The sequence below is a fragment of the Squalius cephalus genome (genome assembly GCF_949319135.1).
Source record: "Squalius cephalus genome assembly, chromosome: 24".
NCBI lineage: Eukaryota > Metazoa > Chordata > Actinopteri > Cypriniformes > Leuciscidae > Squalius > Squalius cephalus.
In genome coordinates, this window is record NC_137145.1 from 12,292,526 (window position 1) to 12,320,371 (window position 27,846).

A 27,846-nucleotide genomic window follows, 5' to 3' on the forward strand; every position below is an offset into this window, starting at 1 on the left:
AAAGTGACTTCAACAATAAATCGAAAACATCCTCTGGGTGTCATGATTGTTTTGCTCATTGATGATTAATCACTTAAGTGCCACAATTGTTTTTTTGCAGAAGTTTTATCAAATGTGTGATTACAATGTTGCAATATGTTGTTTTTTTGCAGTTCCTGCCAGGATTGTAAACATATCCACAGATGTTTCGGTGAACGAGGGCAGTAATGTAAGCCTTGTGTGTCTGGCCATCGGAAGACCTGAACCCACCATTTTGTGGAAATTCCGTACTTCAAAAGGTAATGTTTGACTTTAAATTAACTCATAAAGACTAATCTTGCTTATTTTATTTGCAGAAGTCTTCCTTCATGTTGCAGTGCTGTTTATAGAAAATATAGCAATCATCCTGGCAAATATATTTCTTAAAGGGATAGCTGACCTAACATTCTGTCATCATGGACTTTTAATTTCTATTCAAATTATTATTTCTCCTTTTGTGTTCCACAGAATAAAGAAAGAAAGACATACATTACAGTTTGTAATGACATGAAGGTTAAAAAAAGATTCTATATTGAAGATGGTCGTGGGCTGAATTCATAGGGCTGAATTATATCTTGTTTCTTAAGAGAGATTACCTAATTTTGGTATGCAAAAGTTTTTATGTTAATATCTCATTTTCTATTCATCAGTAGGTTGCAGCTCCACACATCAACCTTTATACTTTCCTTTCAATTAGATATTTAGAAACATGTAAAATTTTAGTTGAAGGAAATAAATCTAGGGCAATTTTTTGAAGGGGTTTTGGATCTGACATCAAATAATGTCAAGCAGTCTCAGAACAGCTGAGTAAATCCCTCACGTTTACTGTGTATGCATGTCTTCCTCCACTACCTGACTTCCAGGACACTGGCTGCATTTTAATTCATCTGTTATAATGGAAACCATAGCTGTACGCGTGTCAGGCAAGAAAAGAAAAGATTCAGCCGGCAAAATCACTTTGCAGACAAAGCAATATAAAAGTCTGTGCACGGGGTGTCATTTAATGTCAGACAGCTTGCAGGAATAAGACGTTATCTGTGTTGACATTTATGTGTAAGGCCTAATGAAAGAAATAAGATGTGAGGGATGTTTCTTTCTCTTTTCTGTCAACTTTTACAGCTGAAGTAAAAACTTGAATATTCATTTTTCTGGATTGTTCAGCAGCTCTGTTGACATAGCTAAATGTTGATCTTCTCCAATCACAGAATCCCAAAGATAAACTGAAATTTAAGTATCTAAATAAAAAATAATCTTTTCATTCCATGAATTGCACGATGGATCATTTGAGGTTGAGACAGTTTTCTGCAGCCACTGATCTAGAGTCAGCTTTTTCCATCCAACTTATAGTTAAGTTTAGGATTTGGGTAGGACAAACTGGTCCTAGACCAGCAGTTATATATTCTTCAATGGCATCGCTGTGAAAATCCTTTTTTGGAACCTTTATTATTTATCACAATGGACCAATCAGAAATAGCAGGAAGTAGACAGAGAGATGATTTCACATCTACAGTAAAAAGGAAAATATAATCATCAGGGATTTGAATCCAGACCACCTGAACATTTTATATCACTGCTGATTTTTTATTTTTTTTTACTTAAATGTTCTGCCTTTGTTCTTTCAATGTAAAACATCTAATGCATATCAAGATACAGTGAAAATCAATATATATCATTTAGATTATACAGCAGACAATAGTTTGTATTATGTGCATATACCACTCATATTGTGATGGGTCGGCCCATAGATGTATTCTCAGTGCATCAGTGGAAAGACTAGAACAATCCTAACAGACACATTAGTACTAGAATTATCTCGAGGGTCAGTGCAAAGCAAAGCACAATAAATCAAGACTTCAAGAAAATGCGCTCGTTGTATGTGCGTAGCCTGCATATGATAGTATTTAGACCCAGAACTCATGACGAGCTTATAAAATGTGTAAAGGAGTCCAAACAGGATCAGGAATCCCTCCGTCACACACACAAACGAAGATCTGCTGTGAGGAGATACGGTTCTGAATGCCTTGTACCGAACTGTGATGGGCAACATCGCGACTATAATGATAAAAAAAACTATATGCTTGAGCATTCTGTCCTTTTTAGGGTCTCATCTTCTTGTTTTTGGTTTGTTTACATGTCTTTTGTCCGTGTTGCATTCATATATTATTCGAACCGCACCAGAGTTCGTTTGGAAGTGGACCGAGACCCATCTTTTTCGATGGCATCATTTACACTTATTCAAATAAACCACACTAACAGAGCAATCGCAGCAGGGTTCATTTTAATCAAAGCAAACATGCCAAGTGTGAACACACACTTAGATAATTACAATTTCTTTGGAGAACCAAAAATGGTTATTCTATGTGGCATCGCTGAGAAAACCCTATTTTGGAACCTTTATTTTTAAGAGTGACAAGCCTTTTGTACATTGTGAAGGTTCCATGGATCTTAAAGGTTCTACATGCAACCATAAATGTCAATGTCGACTGAATGAATCATGAATAATTTGATTGATTAATAAATAAAATTGACATTTAGTAGATCTTTCTCATTTACAGCAGAATAAACAAGAGCTTGGCAACAGCATGAGCACGTGCGTTGTTTTCTGACCAGCTTTGAAAGGCATAAAAGAATTAAGCAGTTTTAATGTCAAATTTGATCAATGTTTTAATTGCATCAAATACACGTAATGGTGTAACAGTTATTTAACTAATCTCATAAATGAGCATTTAAATAGGAAATGTTGCCATAACACATATTGCATATTTCATCATTTTTGTGTGCCATTGAATTCTTAGTTTGAACTGATTCCATAACCTGTTATGTTGGCAAGAGAAATTCAACCACTGAAAATTGCTATTGACAAACATTGGCATGAAAAGATGTCAGCAAATGAAAGGCAGTTGCATTCTTCGGAGTATGTAATACTTTTTTTGGAAACAGAAAATGCATTTAGAAAAGTGCTTATCAAATTGTTTGAAGTGCTCTGCACTGACATTGAAAATAAGAGTTTTTTTTCCCCCAACGTGCAGTGGAAAGTTCAAGGCCTTTAATTTGGCTTTGTCAAGATTTGATTGGCATGCTGGTAGCACCGCAGTCTGATATTGTGGTGTTCTTGTTGAATGGCAATCACACTGTTATTGCGGTACATACCATTTGCAGAGGTAGAGCTGACACGGGCAACAAAGAAAGCATTGTATGAAAAAGTTGGGATGTGAAAATGTCACTGTTATTTTTCTACTGTGCTTGTCCGATGAACATACGGATATATCATCACTTGCGTGAGTAAACTTGTCTTGTAATGCTTTGTAGCAGGGTGTCTAAATGCATGCATGCCATGCACTTGTACAAGAGTGATATTTTTACGCCTTTAATGATAATTGAATTAGACGGATCTGCAGTTACACGATGCAGCAATGAAAATTGTGTTTTCAAGTGGCCAGCTGTTGTAGTTGTTTTCCGGTTCTTCATTTGCAGCATATGGCAGACAGGATTTGTCCCCTACAGATGACATTGCACCATTTGGCACTTTAGAAAATGGATTTGCACTCATCATGCACAGTTTGTGAGCACCCACAGGCTGCCGGTGTCAGTGGGAATATCCCACTCTAATGGGTTTAATTCTGAGGGCTCCTGTTTAACTTGGGTTCTCACACACTCACACAGAACTATAGAAAGCCAGTGAGCTCTTTGAAGGCAAAGACAATTTTAGACAGTTGCACATGTGTGAATAATATAAGTAATGTTTAATTTGAGTTCTACTGATGTTTAGAATTTACACAACATTGTAAAACAGCATTTACAGGCATAGACAAGGTCTGGAGCTGCACGGAATAAACTTTTTTTGTTGTTGTTGCCTTAAAGCCAAAGTTTGAAATGCTGACAACATGAACTTGCTTTCATGCCCACTTGAACATTAGTTGATCAGTCTGAAAGGTTGTTTCTGCCTCAGAGTAAGAAAATAAAAAAGTTAATGCCTTTAAATCTCACATTTGGGATTTTATATCTAACAAATGTGACTTTATATCTCACAAATCAGAATTTATATATCACAGTGGTGATTTATATCTAAAAAAATGTGACTCTGTCTCAGTTTCAACTTAATATCTTACAATTATGATTTTATATCTAACAAATGCAACTTTATTTCTTACAATTGTGATTTTATATCTCACAATTGTGACCTTATGTCACAAAAGTGACTTGATATCTCACAAGTGTGACTAGATCTCACATTTTCAACTTTATATCTCACAACTTCAACTTAGTATCTCACAATTGTGGCTTTATATCTTATAAATCTTACTTTATATATTACAATTGTGACTATATGTGACTACTTCTCAATTGCAACATAATATATCACAAATCTTACCTTATATAATCACATTAACTGCAACTTTATATCTCACATTGTGACTTTTTATGTTAAACAAAACATTTCTCTTAGGTGTTCTATCTCTGTGTTTGCATTGGTAAGGTTGAAACCATAAAAGCCATTGTTCATGAACAATGGCTTTTGTGGTTTCAACCTTATTTCAATGAGTAATCATCTTACCCTTACATATTGGGTTGAAATTTTTTATTGCAGTTCTTGGATCACATATATATTGAACCAAATACTATTAAAGTATTCTTCATGCTGATTTTCAGAGATTTTCTACCAGCATTGTTGGATTGCCCTTTAAACATGTTACGTTGTTTTCTCACCCCTTTGGGGGGAAGGGGGGGGATCTCATTATTTTATAGCCGCAAAAGAAGGTGCTTCATTTTGCTTTTCCTTGCGTGTGTTGCATCCAAATATTCAGCAAGAAACATGCGTCAGTGGCGATGTCAAATAAGGCTTGTTGTCTGCAGATGAGGTTGTCTGAGGTAATGCAGGCTTAGCTCTGCTTCCCAGCGGCCACACGTAATGGCTCGGAGAAAAATGAGAAGCCAGTGCCTGAAGAGGAAATGGGGGTCAAGGGGAGAAATTAGCTTACACGCAGTGCCAATGTTTCTCAAAGGCACGTCAAACCACGGCCGTTTTTCAGCTGAGAAGCGGACAGGTGTGCGAGACCTCCACTCCATGCTCTCTGTGCTCGGCCACCTAAATCACCAACCCCACAAACTCGGCTCATTCCACCTGAACTTTGATCATTAATAATTCAGAGGTGGTGAAACGGCCGCTGCCTGTGTCTGGAGTGTATTTTGCGTGGAGGCGATGGAATCTCATTTTGCCTGACATGATTGGTCTCGGTGGGTTTCTCCGTGTGGCAGCCCCCCTGTGAAGCAGTTGGATGGAGCGTCAGCCTGGAAACTCGGCAGTGCGAGTGCTTCATAACAGCTTAATAATGTGTCATCGTGCGCTGCTCCTATGAGTCCGATTCTGACTAATTCTTAAACATAGCTAATTCATCATTGCGTGTCCCTTTGTAAAGCCTGTTAAAATCCCTTCACGGGCTTATGATTCTGACACTGCAACAAACAGAAGAGTTTCTGTGGCAAGATATTAGGCTCGTCAATCTGTTTTTCTCTTCTGTGACTGCCTACTTCAAGCTGAGAGAGATTTGGAGATTAGCGACTTTTAATGTGAGAAACATTACAGTTTTACCTAAAATGAGTATTGTTGACAGAATTATCATGTACTGCTTGGTAACTCCCATTATTGCTTGCAGAAAATGAACCTAAAACAACATCTATTCAAAATCAGATCAGTCGTAGTGTTTGTAATTTCAAATCAAGCAATGTCATATAGAGCACAATGAAAAGAGATGTTTTAATTTACCAGGAAATTCTGTTTGAGCTCTGCTGACAGCTTTTGTATGGAAAGTGAACCCAGGGTATGTGAAAATCAGTGTGACAAATATAATTGCAGCAAATTATGCTTTCTTAGTCGTTTGAGTTGACGTCTTTTTACTGTAATTGTATTTCAAGAGATGCCCTGTTGTACATTTAAACACACACACACACACACACACAAAAAAAAAATATATATATGTATATATATTACTATTTCAAGTTGAGAAAAAAAAAAAAAAATCTGTTTATCTTTAGCAAGATATTTTGCCGATAACTTTGCTTCTATTTCTGCAGCGTCAAGCCAAGTATGCTTGCTCATCTTAAAATTTAATTGGTGCAAAGTTACACTCTGCAGAAATGTACATTAAACCTCAGATATCTTCTATGTTTCTAATACTAATCTATTGTGTTAAATATAGACAGATAAATTGCTTGTCACAGGAAATTTGTCACATTGCACCTGGAAAAAAACTTTCCTAAAGAAAACTACATGCCAAAATAGTAACATCTGTGTAAACCTTGCTAGTATTTTGTTTCTAATAGCACTGACTTCATGTGAACTGCATTTTATCATTTGCTTAGTCAGATTTTTAACTCAATTCGGGTACACATTGCAGCTTATTTTAGCCAAGCACCTTCTATTCAGACTGCAAGAGGCCATTTGACTACATGTGCAGTGACCAACCACAGTTAAGTTATTTTTCCTGAAGGTTTAGGGATGGATAATTCAGAAACTCAGAGGACAAACAACCCAAATGCTCCATGTAAATGTCATGTTTACATATGAAGCAGTCATGTACTATATACTGTTCATGCTATTTTCTTCCAGCTCCCTCTGCCCTTTGAGTCACCCCGTGCTTGTTTTAATTAGACTTTGAGGAAGCAAAGCTGCTTATTGATTGGTCATTGTTTTCGGGAAAGGTCATACATCTAAATTAGAGTGAATGTGAGAGCTGATGTCAGATTTCAGATTAAGTTTTGATGCTAACAGGGGGAGTAGTCAGGGATGAGTCAGAGAAGTGTAGGCTGATCAATGCCATCGTGAAAGGTAGAGGAGGCTGAAATAAATGACTGCATGATTTGAGGTGTTGGAGGCCTCTCAGGTTGAACTGCGAGATTGGGAGGTTGCAGTCATTTTGTCCTCCAATGTCATTTCACACTGCTCATCTATCTATCTATCTATCTATCTATCTATCTATCTATCTATCTATCTATCTATCTATCTATCTATCTATCTATCTATCTATCTATCTATCTATCTATCATATAATAGTGTAAATAACAACACAACACAATCAGTGCTCTCTGTGATCACTTTAATCTGCATGAATATACACAATTCAATATATACAGTCTATATAACACTTCAGTAGGAGTCTATGGCAGATACCATTGATTTTAATGGAGTTAAGATCAATTATCATTGGACAAGAGGCTCTAATCTTTGGATCTCACCTAGACACCTTTCTTCACTGAGTATGAAGTGTTTAATATCTAACATAGAAAATATGTCTCTGCCAACTCCAAAAACCTATACTTATAATTCACAACTTTTATTCCTTTTCACTCAAATTAGAGGCAGATTATCAATTTAATAAAGAGATTTTCATTCAGTTCTTTGCACAATATTATGTTTTGGCACCAAAACCCTTCTATTGTGCATGATTTTAAACTAAAACTTTTTGATGTTTGCATCACAGTTCCATATAGGGCTTTTCATACTTGAAATGTATTTGCAGACTGTGCTGAATACAGAAATAATAACATTGGCTCGACCAATGGCTTGAGTTTTGGACTGGACTACCTGTTTGCCTGACCAATGCCAGAAAGGGATGTTTTTTTCAAGGTTGTTGCAAAACATTACATCTTTTTTTAGTTTTTATTTATTTAATTATTTGTGTCATTTATTTTTGCCATTCTTTTTTTGTAGTGCTAGTGGTACATAAATTATACACTTCATCTTTTAGGAATTTAACTGATTAGTGATCATTTAACAAAGCAGCTTTTAGGAGCAACATTGTAAACACAAAATAAAAAAGGATCTTCATACATATTTTGCAATAGACAAGAAAGATATGTAAAAGAACACCAGCAGCACTCTTTAAAAGCACAAGATGCAACTACTATACTATTACACCATCTCCCCCACACTTTATCTTTCCACCCAACTCCCTCTTTCATTTAGTTATCTGTGAAATGGCTAAACTCAACACCACATTTGCTAAGCAGAAGAAACGCTTTGCTTCAAGAGAATTTGATAACTATCAGATGGAGGTGAAGGTGTTTTCTCAGGTTTGTGTCATAATTATTGTAGTTTCTTTTTGCACCAGGCTCCAGGCACAAAGTGACCTCCGGTGAGCGGCCCCAGGATAATTGTGTAGTTATTTTGTGGTAATTAGGGCATTGTAAAATAAAGCGTTATCATTTTTCCTCATAACCTTTCTTTCTGCTCTGCTGAGAAGGTGTGATTGTATCACCATACATCAAATTAAACTGTCCCCATTCTGTCTGTGTCTAGAAAGCCCAGCCAGGAAAGTGGAAGCAGTTTCCTGGCTCAAAAAATATTTTCATGCCTTTTTTTCCACTTTGAAACCGGATGTGGGTCAAATGCGAGTATGAAACCAAGCAGATGTAGTCTTTAATGTAGAGGCACTAGAAGGAGCAGAAGAGGCTTGTTTACCTTCATTGCTGCCTGTCTCTCTCTCTCTCTCTCTCTCTCTGTGTGTGTGTGTGTGTGTGTGTGTGTGTGTGTGTGGGTGTGTGTGTGTGTGTGTGTGTGTGTGTCTGTATATGTGCATGTGGGTGGTTGTGTGCATGTTCATGTATGCATTTGCTCTCATCATATATGAGTGGGTTATATGTGAGCCAGGCAGTGGAAGAGCTCTAATCTCAAGTGCTGTGTTTTCACAGTTGTCATATTGTTTATTTATCGCATTATCTGTCCTTTTTCAGTCTAGCATTATTCTCTTACAGGATAATTAATTAAACGCTCCCTTTACAGCTACAACTCCGAATTCAATGAGATTGCATTTAAGCGCTTTAACGGCACGTTTCTGCCTACCAGGTACGACTGCTGTAGCAAATTGGTTTAAAAAGAAATAATTTGGATTACTTTTATATCTCCATAATTCTCACTGTGTTCTTACAGGGTTTTGTATTCGCCAAAGAGATTTAGCATAATACGGCCTCATTTTACATGCCACAACACTGAGAGGATCAACACTGGAAATACAGAAAACAACCGAATTTAAGTTTCACTGGTCAGTTGGTAACTAAGAGAGATAAAATATGAATGCTTGCAAACGTAAGCAAACATAGAACATACATGTCTTTAAACCTTAATCGTTGGATCTTAATAACTATAAGGTTTCAAGCAAAAGTCCAATTACACAATTGTTTTTTTGTTTTTTTTCTCTAGCAGTGGTTTTGTATAGTTTCAAGCAGCCATATTAACTCAGGATAATTTTGTGAATTGCATCCTCCAAAATAAAATAGCAGTATCATCAGTTTTGCTTCAGCTCTTGGGTAAACAAGTGAACTGCATATAAAAACACTGGCATACGTTCAGAAAAGAGGAAGCCATATAATTAAGGTAGATTGTAACCGAAAGTTGTTTTTTCTTTTCTAATAAAAAGTTTGGTCAGGTGAATTCATATTTTGAATTCATATATAAAACCTCAGTTAAAATAAAATAAAACTTGTCCAGAGGCTATTGTTCAGTGAACTGTCTTTTTTTTTTCTTGGCCAATAATGGTGGAAATGTTCAGTAGCTTTTTTTCTTTTAGCCAAAACTTTTAAGTATGCCTATAGAAATGGAGTTTTAAAAATAAAGCTTACCCTGGTCTCCTAAATGTAGACCCATACACATGATATCACCATTATATTTGCATATTGCAAATGGTATTATATTTGCATTCAGGAGTATGACAATTTTGACAGCACTAATATATATATATATATATATGTATATGTATATATATATATGTATATATATGTATATATATATATATATGTATATATATATATATATGTATATATATATATATATATATATATATATATATATATATATATATATTAGTGCTGTCAAAATTGTCACGTTAACGCACACAATTTGTTTTTTTAACACGTCTTAAAGTGACAACAGCCTATTAAACCTGCTGTGGTGATGTCTGTGATTAATGTTAATCAAATAACAAAAGACAGAGAAAATCAATAACTGCTTTTGACTGAATAACTTTTGTAGCTTTAAGAAGAATGAATCTATATTTAATTTATAATTTATGCAGTGAAGACTGTGAAGTGTTTGATAACTTTATTCATTTTCTGTGTATACCCTACCTGTTAGACCTACCTAAATCTTAAAACACTGTTTACAAGGTTACATGGGTCAAAATCAATGAAAACAATAACTTCTAGTGAATTTTGACAGGGCAAGTAAAAATCGGAACCGGTCTGACTGGGCACTGATATATTGAAGGCCACAGGTAAACGTGACATTTATTATAATTCACTTAAATTAAAAGTTGTTATATTATGTATGTAACGTAACATAGATAATAGAAACGACGAGGAATACTTCAAGTAGACAGGCCAAATACTCAAGATACAGGATAAACGCAGGGGAAAAACCACACATACATTGACGTGAACGGACGAAGACTGAGGGTGAACACAGGGACTAAATACATGGAGCTAACAAAGGAGCTTGATGAAATAATTAATGAACAGGTGGAGACGAATTAACTAATCAACAACAGGGAAACTAGGTCACAGAGGGCAGAACTAAAAATATGATGGCTGTGTTCGAAACCGCATACTGCCCTACTATATAGTAGGGGAAAAGCAGTAGGCAAGCGAATGAGTATGTACGAATCCTTAGTACTCATAAAAGAGTAGGGCTGCATTCGAAACCACATACTCAATGAGAAGGTACTTAATTTCAATAAGTACTTAATTAACGAGCGCTAAAAGAGTAGGTACTATATAGCCAGATCTCGTTAAGTACAGTATGAATGCGATCCGACATCTGCCATGTTGACGTTATCATGTGACCTACGACGCGTTATCACAAGCGCAACAACTTAAAGGGTTAGTTCACCCAAAAATGAAAATTCTGTCAGTAATCACTCACCCTCATGTTGTTCCAACCCCGTAAGACTTTCGTTCATCTTCGGAACACAAATTAAGATATTTTTGATTAAATCTGAGAGCTGGCTCACTCCTTCATAGGCTTCTATGGGATCGAAACTTGCAAACCCAGAAAGTTAGTAAAGACATTGTTAAAATAGTCCAAGTGACTACAGTGGCTCAACCACAAGTATATCAAGCAACGAGAATACTTTTCACGCGCAAAAAACAACAAAAATAACGACTTTATTCAACTATTCATTTTCTTCTGTGTGCGCCTCTGATGTGAGCTCACATAGTGTAACAGCAGCGCAGCGCTTCTGGGTTGAATGTCACACGCATCACACACATGACCAGTGTCGGCCAATAGTGAGCCTTCCGTCGTACAACCCAGACGTGCCTTATTCAAACTACAAGCATGTATTTACAGGCGCTGAACCCCAAATCATACTGCGATCTCAACACAGCGGGTTTATTCTGATGAATCAGCTGACCACCAGAGGTGTATGAAGGTAAAAGAGTTGCAAAACTCGAGAGCACGTAGATGTGAATTTGAGAACTTGTACAATAAATATTCGTACTTGTACGTGAACATTTACACTCACAGATCCAATGTGAAAACCTGTAAAATAAAAATCTGAAGTTGAATGTTGACATTTGCACTCGCAGACAATAGTCACAAACCTGTATTCTGAATTTGAAGCTGCAGACAAGTAGTCACAAATGTGTAAAATGCCATTCACAGAAATACAATGACAGACACAAACTTGTAATTGCATTTAATCTTGCATTCACATTCGCAGTACAACCTCAATTAGGCACTTGCAACTTCTCAAATCTGTCACTGCAATTTCAAATTCCGTGTCTTGATTTTTGCTACTCTTTTCGCGATATATTAGGTGCAAAACTAACTTGTGCACTTGAAACTCAATGGCGGCGAGAGAGAAAGTTTTCTCTCTTTTGCTGCCTTGCAAACACTGGTATTTCCTTCAGGGTATGCAAATCTAGTTTTATAAACAACATTTATTCAAAATGCAATTATAATGAGGATAAGCTTATAAAAAACAGACAAGGGGAGGAATACATGTGAATGATGGGAGTTCAGATTCTGCAGAAATCTGCTGAGCTTTGGCAGAATTGCTGGCCTAGTTATATCCACATATTATATAACCTACACACATATAAGATTATACTCATAGTTAGTCTTGTGAGAAGTTATGCTGCCCCGATATATGTAGAGATGTGACCCCTAGAGCAGGGCTGGCCTGGTTATCAGCTATCTGTCAGATTAACAGTGGGATCAATGAAGAGCTGCCAGGACAAGCCTGACTAATCCACTGTAGTTTTACTCTGATGGGACGAGAATGAGTGCGGTCAGTATGAGACTGTTTAAAAGTCTTTACAGTAGATATTTTCTCTCTACTATTGTGTTGAGAATCATTTTGTCAGTAAGTGCACATTTCCACAGCAGCTTCCTTTAGCACCAGCATAATTTACAGCACATTGCCTGGATATTGTTTCAAATGCAAAATGATATTGCAAGTACAATTGCAGTGTACATTATTTGTTACATTATTCATTCATGCAATGAGCAACCCTCCCTGTGTGCTTGGGTTTTTATGTGAAACATCTGATGGAGATGGCATTATCTGACTGTTTCATTATTTGCTAACGATGAACATTTTGAATAATGCTTTCACACAGGCTCTTCTCTCTTCCCACTGAGTGAGAAAAACGGAGTGAATATTTCACAACCCAACTGTTGCATTGTGGAGTAACGAAGTAGCAATGCTACTAACTTAAAGCTGCAGTCGGCAAGTCTGGCAGATTGAGGGTACTTAGCCAAAATTTTGAATGTTTACAACTCTCATGCCCCTCCCCCACTACCAGCGAGCACCCTCCCATCGAGTTCGTGCTCGTCAGTGTGTGTGCACCAGATTTTCTGTGAACGCGTCCGTCTCTTCAGCGTCGATCAACACCATGGACTCGGAGGTAGGCTGCCCTGGCTAACCTACCCAGGGATAGCAATAACCGAGGAATTGGAAGCTTGTTAGTAGATTTTCTCTCCGCCATCATGCTTCGTACAATCCAACACACCTGCGAACTTCAGGCGTGTGCATGTGATATTGTAACGTGCGTGGGGGAGGGGGTATCTGTGGCGTGTGCACGAACTGTGATTGACAGTCAGATCTCACACAGCCCTGAGCTGATTGGACCAGAAGAACCGGGAGCGGTGGATTTTTGCAAAACAAATAACAGGCTCCAGGTGAAGATAGAAGCGCAGGTTTTTTTTTCTAAAACCGGCTGATTCATGTTGTTCTGTCGGAGCATAGTGTCGGTTTCAGTGAATATGATAAAAAAATTCTTGTCGCCTGCAGCTTTAACTAAAAAAAAAAAATCGTGACAGTAGTTAAAATGACTCCCTGAATAGAATTTTAGGTATATTAGTTGATTTAGTCTGGGTTTTTTTTAAATAAATTAACACATTTATTCAGCAAGGATGCATTAAATTAATCAAACGTGATAGTTAAGTCATTTACTTGCTACAAAAGATTTCTATTTCAAATAAATGCTGTTCATCAAATAATCCTGAAAAATATTATCACAGTTTAAACAAAAATATTGAGTAGGACAACTGTTTTTTAAGATTGATAATGATAAGAAATGTTTCTTGAGCAGAAAATCAGCATATTAGAATGATTTCTGAAGGATCATGTGACACTGAAGACTGGGGTAATAATGCTGAAAATTCAGCTTTGCTATCACAGGAATGCATTTAAAATATATTAAAATAGAGCATTTATTTTAAATTGTAATAATATTTCAAAACATAAAATATTTCAAAACTGTTTTTACTGTATTTTTGGTCCAGTAAATGCAACCTTGGTGAGTAGAAATAAGCATTTTTTTAAAGCTATACATTTAAGTAATAGCTAATACATTAATAAGTGTACTTTAGTGTTTTTTATGCTTATATAATATTTATAATTATATAAGTCCAGTTAATAAGCTTATATTTCTTTCAATCAAGGTATTTTAAAGTATCTTGATAGTATAACTGGATGAAATGATGAATATCAATATTAGTCTAAACACACCTAACAGTCTGAAATCTAACCCTGAGGTTTCTGTTTCTGCATTTACCCTGTCAGTTCAGATGTCTCTAATTTGAACTGCTGCTGTCCTTTTGTGATGTGATGAGACTGGGATTGTAAACATCGAGAGGAATCAGGCTGATGTGTGCATCTCCATTTTGTAGTGTCTCAGCTGTGAGAGGGCTTTGTTTAGTCCTGGAACCATGCCAGTTTTCACATCATTCTCTCTCTCTCTCTCTCTCAAGCGCTCCTCTGTCATGCTTCTCTCTCTCCATCTCACTGCCACTGTCATTTCTTCCTCTCCTTCTCTCTTCTGCTTTTATACTCTCTGGTTACACTTGACAGAGCTGCTCATGGTCATTTAAAGACAAAAGAACACAAGTAAAGGCTTAAAAGGACAGTTCACTTAAAAAGGAAAATTCCTCATGTCATTCCAATGTATGACATTCTTTATTCTGTGGAAAACAAAAGAAGATTTTTTTTTTCTTGTTCGTACAATGAAACTCGATGGGGTTCAAAACAACATGGGACCCCATTGACTGTTATTGTATAAAAAAAATAAAAAAAAAGAAATCAAACTTTCTTTTGTGTGTTCCACAGAAAACAAAAGTATATCAGAAATATATCAACTTGCCACTCATGATAAAAGAAACACAGATAATTAATTATCTATAATAAATCATAATTTGGTGGACAAAGGTTACATACTCTAAGTAGATGTTTAATTACTATACAGCGTGTAAACGTAGAACAAACAGAATTTAGATTTTTGCTAATATGCTCTAGCGTTACATCAGTGACACTGCCATCCCTCCCTCGAGTCACATACTAACTAGTTCATATTCCCCGTCCCAAAACCAGTGTTATCAAGCCATGCTCATGTGTTTCAAGCACAATCAACCTCTTCTCCATCTTATTAAACCAGTCACATAGTCGATGAAGCCTGAAAAGAACGCGTATTCCCTGGATGCATTCCTGCCCTCTTATCTTTCCATTACAAACTCACACATGTGTCTTATGGGGCTGAGGGGACGGCGTCATGCTTCCCCGTCACGCCAGCCAGGAGAAAGAACGAAGGAGGGGGCAGCAGAAGCTGGGAGGCCTTGGTGATAAATCATTATTTATTTCTATCTGACAGAATTAACACTCTGATGAACGCACAGAGTTTGACTTGTTTTTGGCTGCACTGATTTATGGGGCAAATTTGCCAAAGGTTTTTTAAGGGTGGCCGGAGGATTTTTTTCCTGGCGGAATCTGTTGACAAGAGCAATTCATTGTTACACTGTACACACAGGTGAGGCTAATATTTTACACATGCATCAATGGAAATGTGGTGGTGTAAGGGACGTAGGCCAGTAAGAGCTGTGTGTGTAAACCTCACTCCCCTGGCCTCAAGAGGAGCACTAGCGACTGACGCTAGAAGCTGCGGTCTTTAGCGTCCTTGCTAGCTTGCCCGCCTCCCACGCCAGAGACCCCGGTTAGAATCCCGCTCGGAGCGGGTCGAGTAGGGCCGGTTACAGTGGCATAGGTTCAAAGCAGAGAATATTTATGTATCATATTTCGTCAAACGAAGGGTTTAGCTCACACTGTAGTAAAACTGCAATAATTGTTTACAACTCTTTGGAATACTTGATTCTGATTGGTCAACTTCAGAATTCTGCTGGTTTCATGACTCTCATAGCATTTTGTGATCTCTTTCTTCTCAAAAAAAAAAAAAACCCTTGTCTTTCAATTTATCTAATTATTTATTGTATAATAAACACGTTTAACAAGATGAACAAGACTATAAACAAGACTGTTTTATGTTTTGGCAGAGGTGGCTAATTCGTACAATGTTAGTTTTTGTATTTTCGAAACGTACGGTGAAGGTTATGTTTTGGGATGGACCTTCATGTTTACTTTTTTCTAAAAATCATACATTTTCATATTATTCACTTTGTACCAAAACTTCTTTGAGATCGGGTTGCTGACTACCTCTGAAATATATATTAACAACAATTTTGGCAAAAATATTTACAATTTGAATGTCCTAGAGTGCTAATGTCACAGTCTGCTGACACTGTTTCCAACTGTTTGGATCATATAAATATATATATGTTCGAATACATTCGAATGTTGCACAAAATGCAACAGGTGGCATTGGCAGGCAGCATTTTTTGGCATGTTATTAAAGCAAACCAGTCAAATGCAGTAAATCATAGACAAACTAGTAATTATTTAAATGTAAAATGAATGAAATAGCAGTTTCTGTGCTTGAATATTAATATGCTTTTAGGTGTAAGGTATACAAATATTCCAGGATCATAAAACTTTACAGAGTGTCAGTGGGTTTGTATGATAAACATACTGAAGTTTCAGCCTTCTAGCGGATTGCGAAGGCTTCAAAGTAAATGCGTGTCTATATACTTTTAATAAGCATTTTTTATGCAATGGAAAATAAAATAACCCCTATAAACAGTTCTCACTGTTCTTAAATGGAGAAGAGGTCTGATCGGTCTCTTTGACAGCCCCAGGCTTTGAAAACTACAAAAAAGTGACTTTGGGCCACAGTCAGATCCTATTTCTTTTTATGTTTATGCATATAAATCATGATTTTCAAAATCACTGGCTTCCTAAAAACGCTTTCAAGGAGAATCAAAGAAAATGCATAATAAGTATCACTACTTGGGTCTCTGAGGGTTAAACAAGACCAATGGAAAATAGAGTATAATAATGTTAAATAGATGTATGTGCCAACCAAAGGATATGGTCAATCATAGGAGCTTTTCACTCCCATCTTAACTTCACCATTACTGCGTCAAGAGGCAATGCAGAATGACAACCAAGAGAGCAGATCCATTAGTTGTAAAAACGACATCACACCGAGCCGTAATGGCCTCTTCCCTCTCAAGGGGCCACATTACTAGACAGTAATTGATTGGCAGTTAGAAACGAAATCTCTGTTTTAATTAGTGTGGCTTGACTTTGACTGGCTTAATGAAGATGCGTTCGTACATAAATTATTCCGTAGCAAGTTTGTTTGGAGGAACTTGTTTAAATGTGCAAGAGTAAAAAAGAAGCAGAGAGAGAGAGAGTACAAAAAGAGAGAAAGGTCATTCAGGAGTGGAGGGCCAGCAATGATCAGTTTCACTGAACTGTGTAACCATGGTGACCTGCTGCCTACCGGGGCATGATTGGAGGATTTAGACATTCTGCTTGAGAGATGACAGCGAAATACAGACGGCGTTCTCTCAACAGCTGGGGTTCAAGTACTGCTTTTCTTTCAGTCTGCAGGCAGTGCAGGTATTCATTTAAAGATGCGTTGATATCCTCAAACATTCCTTTCCTATTTTTGAAAACAACCTTTGTTCAATAATGAAATATTGACTTGCTAGAAATGTCTCTCAGATATGTATATTTTGTAAGGTTTTATTCCAGTGGAACAGTAAAATAATAAAGCAAGATTTAGGAATAATGACATTTCATTATTGATTTCATCATTGTGTTTCTCACACAAAGCTATCATTGAGCTTTAGAAGACATGGAATGTAGAGCACCCTTTGTATGAAAACTCATTTTGTGTTCCACAGAAAAAGACAAATCATATGTGCTTTGGATAAAAAAATATACACTGTACACACGCACACACAAACACACACTTCGCCCATTATTCAAATATTTAAAAATGTAACATTTTGCAAACATAATGCATAGAGCTTGAAGTCAATTGTTTTATCTGTGATAATGCAAAGGTGGTAAATTGTGTGGACATGATTTTTGGCCAGGCTGTCATATATATTTAAATATATATAAAAAGAATCATTTAAAAAGAAAAAGAAAAGCTGCAGTTTTAGGGCTGCTAGGAAATGTTTATGACCTGTACATACCATCCACCCTCCATTGTCAAATGTGGCTACAAGTAAATTTGCCACTCTGAGGGTGAGTAAATAATGACAGTTTTCATTTTTTGGTGTACTGTCCCTTTAAATTTGGACTCTCTTTCTCTCTCTTTTACCTTGTTTCCTCTTTCTTTCTTGCTCTCTCATCCAAATGTCAGACCTTTCTGCCTTGCAGCTTTCCTAGAGCCCAGGTCAGATTGAATGGGGTAAGGCGAGATAAAGCACTAGTGTTTTTAACAATAGCCCACAACAAAGTGATAATAGAAAAGGAAACATATCAATTCTGTGAAGCTACCGCAGGTCCATGGGCAGTTTTTGAGGGTGGATTTCAGCTCCCAGCCTGGTTTGCATTTTTTTGAAACCTGTTTATCAGAAACGGTTTTTAGGACTTGCTGCATGTAATGAAAGCAAGTTCTTGTGACATCCTCATTTTCCCAGTTATAAACATTACGACTTCCTGTAATTAGCTTAGTCATTGCTTTACAATCTGAAGTAATCATCATTTGAATTTCTATTAAGGAGGTAGTCCATTTAGGGACGATTGCAAAACGCAATTAGGTATGTTGACAAACAGTAATGACGGTCAGTGGCTTATTACGAAATCATTAGCACACTGAAATCTCATTATATGTGTAATATCATTCCATAATGTGTTTATTAGTTTATGAAGGAGCTCTGAATGCCTGCTGTGGAGTGTTAAAGCACATGCTCTCATGATAATACAATGAAGCAGTAGGACAGCATTTGAAGCTCAGTCATTGGCCTAGCTAGCTTCACGTCGCATTACCGGAAATATTGAATGACCCGTTTTAATGCATGAAGCCATTGACCCACTTCAGTGTATTTCGTGGGTGCCTCAGAGTCTGGACATTTTCTGATTCCATTTCACTTTGATACATGGATCCTGCTTTGGGGGCCAGCATGCTATTACAGTTAAGGATTGTTGACTAGTCTTCTAGATTATCTACTTCTTTCCCCCTATGTTTTTGTTTTTCCTGTGATGTAAGAGTATGAATTAGTGATGAGAAGGTTTCAGAATGCTGATATGGTGTGCTTTAATGTTCTGAAATTATCAACATAAAACTCTCTCAGAAAAGTTGTACACACACACACTACCGGTCAAAAGTTTGAAACAAGCCCTTACTTTACCTTATCAAGGGAAAATTAATTAAATTACAGTAATTAATTAATTAGCAATCAGGGGTGTTACAATACCCTCATGTCATGATTCAATGCATATCGCGATACTGAACTCACGATACGATATTATTGCGATTCTCCAAGACATTTGGTAAAAGGTTAACAAAAAATGTACGGTTGATTAAAATGCTAAATTTGGTACATCGGGGTGTAAATGAATAGGCTTGGACTTGGTGCTGATAACCCAATTCACAGGACAATGGTGACACCAGAATAAAAATATTCATGATTCTGAAGCTGAAAACAGAATTATTTCAGATGAATATGCTTGCACTCTGTCACTGACTAGATATATTTAAAATAATGTAGACCTCTTTTTACTGGTAAAATAAGACATTTGGCATTATCAGGACCCAAAAATATCCCCCCATTGCATTATTATACATTACATTCAACATTATATATAAAAGTTTAATGTAGTACTGACACTAAAACTCTGTAAACTTGAATTTGTTCTCTTACAGTAATTTTAATTTTGGGTGAACTATACACAATACAGATTGTCACTATCCACGACACATTGTTGCATTTTTGTGTTGCGATATATTGTGACACGGTATATTGTTACAGCCCTAATAGTAATGCATTACACCCAACTCTGTCTCTGATTGCAGTAGGGTGCATAAAACATGGATACAGGTTTATGGGAAAATGATTCCTGATGGATTCGGATAAGGATTAGTCAAGGTCTAAAAAAGTTTTCAGTGACATTCATTAAAACTGAGACTGAAAATTCAATGTGTCTGGTAAATATTAAATCTTTTTTTCCCTCTCTCTCTCTGGTCATCATGTAGAATATGAAAAGTAAAAAAAAAAAAAAAAAGTACAAAGACGAGTCAGCTTAATTCACTTGTGCGGATATTCAATAATACAACCATAATAAAGTCAGACATCTCCTAAATAAAGCCTTATCTTAATGTTGTCCCGTCTGCTTCAGTGGCGTGATCTGTAAAAACTACTTTACTCTCCGACTGTAACATGAGAGCGAGTCTTTCCCCTTGATCCTAATCTTCTAAATTTAGATATAGGAGCATTTCTCACTCGCTTCTTTTCCCTCTCACTGACTGTACGCAGACAGCACAGACCGTTTTATTTATTCCTTCCTGTTTACACTGTCATTCTCCTTTACATTCTAATAATCTTCTGCTCTGTTCAGGAAGACAGTCTCATGACAGCAGCAGGATTATTACTCAGTGTTGGATGTAATTGCTATGGGCCCGGTGTTTGCTTTCTGTCTCTTAAGTAAACATTATAAATCATTGCTGTTCACCGTGGCTATCTAAACTAACCCCATCTCCATTCCAAAATCAAACTGACCGCTTTAATAGCTAAATATAAATCAAAACTACATGAGAATAAATACAATGTTGTATCACTATCCGAGCTGCACGTGTTACTGTATGTTCTTCTTTGTCCAATTCATAACTACAGAAAGGTAATGAGTGCTTTTTTTGTAGAATAAACTACAGAATAAACTTTTTGTCTCTTTTGAATAAAATAAATTCCCTGTGTGAATAAAAACCTGCTCTGTTAAACTTAGAAGCACACTTCTTTGTGGTGAATGTAAAAGAACAGCTGGGTCAAATGTACAACTGCAGTTGATTCAATAAGTGTTGTCTGTGAAAAATTGGAGGAAAATCCTTTTGGCTGTACGTTATCATGGATAAGAGTTTATGAAGTGAGAAACAGTATGACCTTTGCTTGTAATTTTCAGTTTTTTAGTGGTGGTTTTGACATCCATACAGTATCTTATAAAACATAACTTTTATACAAGAAAACCAAAAGGTTGCTGGGAGTGAGATTTTTAGAAACTTTTATTTCTGGCTGAACTTCTTTTTTTGGGGGGGGTCTTTTCCGAGGCTTTTGTAAATAATAATACTCAATAATCTAAAATGATAAATAATCTAAATACATTTTGGCTTGAACACCTGAGCCCGCTGATCATATTCAAAATCATAGGGGAAGTAGATTTTCTTCTGTGGAACATAAAATATATTTTGAAGTTTTATACGGTTGAAAGTCAGTGGGGTCCAAAACAATGTTGTATGGACAAACTTTGTTCAAAATATCCTCTTTTGTCTTCCACAGAGGGAAAAAAGTCAAGTTTGGATTACGACATGAGGGTATGGAAGCTTAATTGTGACTTTTTATAACTCGCAATTCTGAGAAATAAAGCTTTGGGTTATAAACTCGCAATTGCAAGAAATTGTGAAGATAAAAAGTCACAATTAACTTTTTTTATTCCATGGCGTAAACAAGCTTCCATACGAGGGTGAGTAAATGATGACAGGAATTAGGGCTGGGTAAAAAAAGATAGATTTCTCGATTTTAATCGATTCTTATTTTTACGAAACAATATCGATTCTTAAATCCCAAGAATCAATTAGTCATCCTGTTTTCAGTTGATGAATGAATGGAACATTGTTGCGCGCATCCCATCCAATAAATCCCAATAATCTTTGTGCTTTGTTATTATTGATATGAAACAAAGTCTCAGATTTCAATTTTCTTACGAAATTCAAAAACATAAATAGGCTACCGTTTTGGCGCTGTGGCGTGAGATCGCTCTGACGCATCTCAAGCCGCTTGTCCACCAGCGTCTCGATTTCTGACGCGACGCCAAAGCCCATTCATTTCCTATGGAACTACGTCAGGCCACAAAAACGCTGAAAAAATTGATCGAACGACAAAAATTGATCGGACGCTGGTGGACAAGCGGCTTCAGCTCACGAGCAGCAGAAGCGCGGAGCGCACGTGATCTTCTGTTCCGTTCCACCTTAATAATACCAGTTACAGCGCGAAATAAACATGAATGAGGATCTGAAAGCGTGTTAAAAGGTAGAGTACAACTTATCGAAGTCCGTATCATGTGACATGGAATCGCTCAATCAGTGTTTCAACCTGGAAAAACGTTAGTAAACAATGTCATGTAACGTCACATTTACCTCAGAAAAACCATATCCAGTGACCATAAACTCGTTAGTCAGCTAGAAAAACTCTAGAGAGGAGCATTTTGTTAAATATATGGAAAATTTGGAAAGTTTTTTATGACAGCCACCATTTCAATTTTTATATAATTTCATATAACTTTATTATTATAAAAATAAATAAAAGTGCATTTTAAGTGTTTGTATACAAATCAGTTAATTTTTACTTTCAATATTATAGTAGGCTAATGAATGAACAACTGACTCCCATAGTTTACAATAATAGTGAAGAGATTTGTTTTCCTCGAGAAAATTTGCACTGTATTGTACCTGATATCCAAAATAATCAATATTGAATCGATTCGTAATCGAAATCGAAACAAATTGCAAGCTTGTGAATCGAAATTGAATCGAATTGTGACATTTGTGTCAATACAGCCCTAACAGAAATACTTTGCTGTGTCATATGGTTCACACTTGAAGGCCAGTTTATATTTAAAATATTTAGTCTCTTCTCACATTGACAGATTCTTATATTATGAATAGTACTGTTTAAAATTAGGGGATGTCATTTTCAGGCTTTGGCTCATGTTGAGCGTAATCTGGGGTGAACCATCCTCTCAAAATGTTTGCTCAAACTTTTTAAGCATTACGAGGCTGAGTCATATAAGAAGATATGCATAATTACCAACCTCTCCCACAATCCCCAAGGCCATGTTATTAGAAACAAAATAACAACCTAAGTCCACTCCTCAACCTTTCCACTAAATGAAGGACTGAGGCTGTATTAATGAGATGCCATAATGTGCAGTTTGTGCTGTGAGTGGCATTTGCACTAACTGGCTGTCTGAACCTGAGGGTGAAACTTTATTTCATTCCCTCAGAGGAATAACTGAATCATTTCTTTGCTTGATAATAGAACTGGAGATACAGGTGGGTTTTGTGTAATGATCGAAAACAACAACCGAGGGTTAGTCCAGGTCAGCCAAGCGTAACATATTTGTCTTATTGACATTCACCAACCTTTTTCTTCCTACAGATTGAGATAATGTTAAATAAATGCTGTTCGTTTTGGACAGATCATAGCAGAATAAGTGTGCCTGCTTTAGGATTCCTGAACAGTGGCTCAAACTCTGTATTTTCTCATGTTGCTTGAGAAAATACATTCCTCATGTTGGAAATTCATTTAAGCAAGAATGATTGTGGCATTATGACACTACTATGATACTTTCAGCTGCTGTCCTCAGAAAAAATAGCAGGACATAGGTTTGAGATTGAGTTATGAATGTATAAATGGGATGCAGAATGCTTGTGGCCATAAGGTATACGGGTACAATATATATATATATATATATATATATATATATATATATATGTGTGTGTGTGTGTGTGTGTGTGTGTGTGTGTGTGTGTGTGTGTGACCCTGGACCCCAAAACCAGTCACATGGGTCAATTTTTTTAAATTGACATTTATACATCATATGAAAGCTTCCCATTGATGTATGGTTTGTTAGGATAGGACAATATTTGGCCGAGATACAACTATTTGAACATCTGGAATCTGAGGGTGCAAAAAAATCGAAACATTGAGAAAATCGCCTTTAAAGTTGTCCATTTATGTTCATGATTGTGCTGCATTCACTCACAAAAATAAATGTTTATATATTTACGGTAGGAAATTTACAAATGTTCTTCATGGAACATGATATTTATAATGATTTTTGACATAAAAGAAAAATCGTTAATTTTGACCCATACAATGAATTGTTGGCTATTGCCACAAATATACCCGTGTGACATGTGACTGGTTTTGTGATCCAGAGTCACATATATATATATTTGCATACCGTGACAGATGTTCCTTGTAGCAAACGAACATCCCTATATCTCCACTGTAGCCCCTCAGGCCTTTTACCCAGAGTCATTTTTATAATGCATTTGTTTTATAATATGAATTTGTATGTTAATATTACTTTAACCTCATGTGTATTGATACAGGTAACAGAATCATTACCGAGGGTGAATATGTGGAAATGACTGGAATCACCAAAGACATGTCCGGCTCGTACGACTGCATCACCTCAAACGACATCTCGCCTCCAGACGTGAGGACTGTTCAGGTTACTGTAAACTGTGAGTATCTCATTCACCCTAAGAAAATTCCTGTTAATGCCATCCATTTATCACATGGTTTTTTTTATGAATTCCTCAATTACACGTGATTCATTTCACAGACCCACCTGTCATTTCACGAGCTCAGAGCACAGGAACGGCCGTCGGCCAGAAAGGAGTTATGTGGTGCGAGGCGTCTGCGGTTCCTCTGGCGGATTTTCAGTGGTATAAGGGGGAGCGCAGGTGAGGCTAGTAGTTTATTATTTATTTGATTTTTTTTGACAGTGAAAGTCAAGCAATATTTAGGTAGAGAGAGGAGAAAATGGGATTGGAACCAACAAACTGCTAGTTCAGGGGTGTCCAGTCCTGCTCCTGGAGGGCCACTGTCCTGCAGAGTTTAGCTCCAACCCCAATTAAACACACCTAATCCAGCTAATCAAGATCTCACTAAGCATTAGTGTTGTCAAAAATACAGATGTATCGATACTGAAATATCTGAAACGGTTCCAAGACTCCTTTTCTGCAGTTACGATACACTGTTACAGGCTGTGTGTTCTTGCTCCTGTCACTGAATAGTGCTTGTATTGTGCATAATTTTACACATTCCCGCAGGTTTCGTGCTCACACTAAAGGTGTGTGCACCACATATAAGTGGTGCCCTCATAAAGCTGCCTGCTAAAGTCCTGCAGATTATTCAGGTAAATGCAGTCAGTTTGGAACGTAAATAGTAGAGATAACACACGTTGTGTAACAGTATATTGGATCCATGCATAAACTCTTAAAGTGACAGCAGCCTAATAAATCTGTCATGTAATAAAAGAACAAAAGACTTTTACATTGAAAACTATCCAGTGTTATTTTACATTTGACTACTTGTATTTCTGTAGTATTTCTTACCTGAATACAGTTAGACCAACCTGAAAAACTTAAAACCACGTTTATTTCATTTGTCTCTTTATTCTATTGTATTTATTTGTTCTGTCGTTTGCAATTTGTCTAGTTGTTCTTATTTTATAATTTACTTGTAAATGTAGATCAACGATTCAAATAAAACCTCCCTGTGATGTGTGTAAACTATTGCAACCAAATTACCCAAATTCTTAAAACATTATGAGATAATGACAAACTATCTGTATGGCGGTATATAAACATATATGGCAGTTTTCCCTGTGGCGTGTTGAGGCAAGATGGAGCTAAACTCTGCAGGACAGTGGCATCCCAGGACCGAGTATGGACAATCCTGCGCTAAGCCATGGTTCCGACAGAGCTCGTTAATTAAAAATATACAAAGAACTGTATTTGTTAGACATTTACGTCACATGCAGCTGCGAGAGAGCGATATGTTAATTTGCTTACGTAGATTTAATAACGGCTCATCTTAACGCGCTTCTAACTTGACCTCAAATTTTCCAGACTCCTCAACGGATTCAATGGGGTCAAGATCGAAAACAAGGGTAAACAGTCCATGCTAACATTCTTTAACGTTTCCGAAGAGGATTATGGGAACTACACTTGTGTGGCCATGAACACGCTGGGAATAACAAACGCCAGCATTATTTTGTACGGTAAGAGGCTCCTTCTAATAACTAAATGCATGTTAATTTATGCATAAAATCCATGTCAAGTATAACTTGGCACAATCAACGAGCGTCGCAATGTGTCAAATGTTCGCCTAATGCAATTACATCAGCTCTCGTCTTGTCACCTTCAGGCATCCGCTAACTCTGACGATGTTTGAGAGGTGTATTCGTAGCAATTTCTTTGAACAGCGTAATGCATGATGATACTACACACGTTGGATGTTTGGGAGGTTGTTAACATGTGGGGTTTCTATTCCCGCAGGCCCCGGAGCGATACACGATATGAACAACGCAGCCTTATCGCCAACCAGCTCATTCTTGCTTCTAACTCTGGTTTTAACTCTCTCGGTCCTCAGCAAGTTTTGATGCTAAAGCAGAGCGTCCGCTTCTCCATCCAAACACAGACTCACAGTCCCACACTCAGAGAAGGAGAGTCCTTTATCGGTTATTAGCATCATCATCATCACCACTGAAATAGTTTTTCCTTATGTTTTATTTCTGAAGGGAAGTGTCAGTGTGGGTTTATGGGTCTGTAATAAGATGCTTTGGGATTTAACCGTGTTTTGAAACCGTGAACTGGACTGTGAATGGAGTCAGTTTGTTAGCTGGGTAGAAATAATAATAGAACCACTATATGTGTCTCTCCAACCTTTTGTATGTGAAAAGAGAAGCAAAAATTCATGTAATTGTGAATAACTGAATGGTTTTTTGCTCAGTATTGAACAGTGTGAATTGAGGTTACTGGTGTGTCCTGTTTTCCTGTAAAATAACATGATTTTCTTTTTTCTTTTTTAAAATAATTGCTAAAAATGACAAACAGCAAAAAAGAAAGAAACAAAGAGATTTAAAAATGCTTCAGTGCGCCCAGAAAGTATTTGGACACTTAAGTCACACTTAAAAATGTATGAATGGCATTTAACCAAGTGGCATTTACAAGCAAATTATCCCTTTCTTATAAAACTAACTTCAATTTTCTTGCATTTCCATAATCCTCTTTTTACATTTCTTTAAACTTTTTTTTTTTTTTTTTTTTTTTTTTAGAGGATGTACGAAGTCTCCTGTTCTCCTCCAGTGTAGTTTAGCACATAAACTGTTCTATAATAAAAATAAAAAAAAGTATTTATTTTTTTATAAGTAATTTATTCATGTAGCGGCAAAGCTGAATTTCCAGCAGCCATTATTCAGTGATAAGGATAATTTATTTATTTGATCCAATGTTTTGTTATCTAATGCAATTACACTCTTAATTTAGGCCCACATGTCCAAATACTTTTTGGGGAGGCTGAATGTGATTATTTGATTTACTGTACATGTACAGATGTATGCATATACTGTTCACACACACACACACACACACACACACAAGACCTATGCGTTCAATATAATATAGCACACAATTCCTAAAAACATCCATCAATGCTCATCTGCCATTAATGGTGTTCAAATGATAAAGGAATCACAAAGATAACCTGCACGTGTACTTGTACTGAGCTGACATAGTTACAAGCAGTAGGATAGACTCCTTACCTGGTCTAATACGTTTTACGCTGCTCTTAGATATGTTTTTAGCGTAGACACAGACAGTATGCCCTAATGTAAGCTACATAAAATCTGTTCCTCATATAAAGACCCTTTAGGTTGATCATAAACGTACCAAATGGGATAGAGGAACATTTCCTCTATAAAGTCCAAAGGGTGATTTAGTTAGTCTCGATATCCACAGGTCAAATTTCATACAACCAAATAATATCAGTCATTGTATATTTCGTTGTAAATCCCTTTCCAGATACATTTGCATTATTTAAAACGGATTGAATTTGCTTTGGATGACTCTACTGGAGTGTTTAAACTTCTTTCTCAGGTTTTTGGTGCTGAGTTTCTTTTAAGTGTGTATGATTTTGTATTCTTGAGTCTTGGTGAAGTAAATTTGACAGAAGCCAAAACTGTTATCGCAAATTATATAATAAAAAAAGATGATATTTAATAACTTCTGAGGACAAAAAAAATAAATCAGTTCCAGTAAGAGACACATTTCGTTGCATATATCTGTGGGTGATAACCATCAATTTATCCGTGATCTTTAGCACTAATTTCCACACTAATATAATGCCATATAAATGTCAAATTG

At 36.6% G+C, this 27,846-nt stretch overlaps 1 protein-coding gene across 5 annotated transcripts in view; it reads left to right on the forward strand.

Annotated features, from left to right (window-relative positions):
• The window catches only part of opcml (opioid binding protein/cell adhesion molecule-like), a 139,149-nt gene extending 112,338 nt beyond the window's left edge, over window positions 1-26,811 (forward strand). For 3 of the 5 annotated variants that reach the window (XM_079860414.1, XM_079860413.1, XM_079860412.1), the window contains 5 exons: window positions 153-278; window positions 24,025-24,159; window positions 24,261-24,381; window positions 25,552-25,703; window positions 25,981-26,178. In XM_079860414.1, the coding sequence (XP_079716540.1) occupies window positions 153-278; window positions 24,025-24,159; window positions 24,261-24,381; window positions 25,552-25,703; window positions 25,981-26,084 (638 nt within the window). In that variant the 3' untranslated portion in view covers window positions 26,085-26,178. Of the gene's footprint in view, window positions 1-152; window positions 279-24,024; window positions 24,160-24,260; window positions 24,382-25,551; window positions 25,704-25,980 lie in introns of all 5 variants that reach the window. The other 2 variants (XM_079860411.1, XM_079860415.1) reach the window with 2 other exon arrangements.
• Window positions 26,812-27,846: the final 1,035 nt, after the last annotated feature.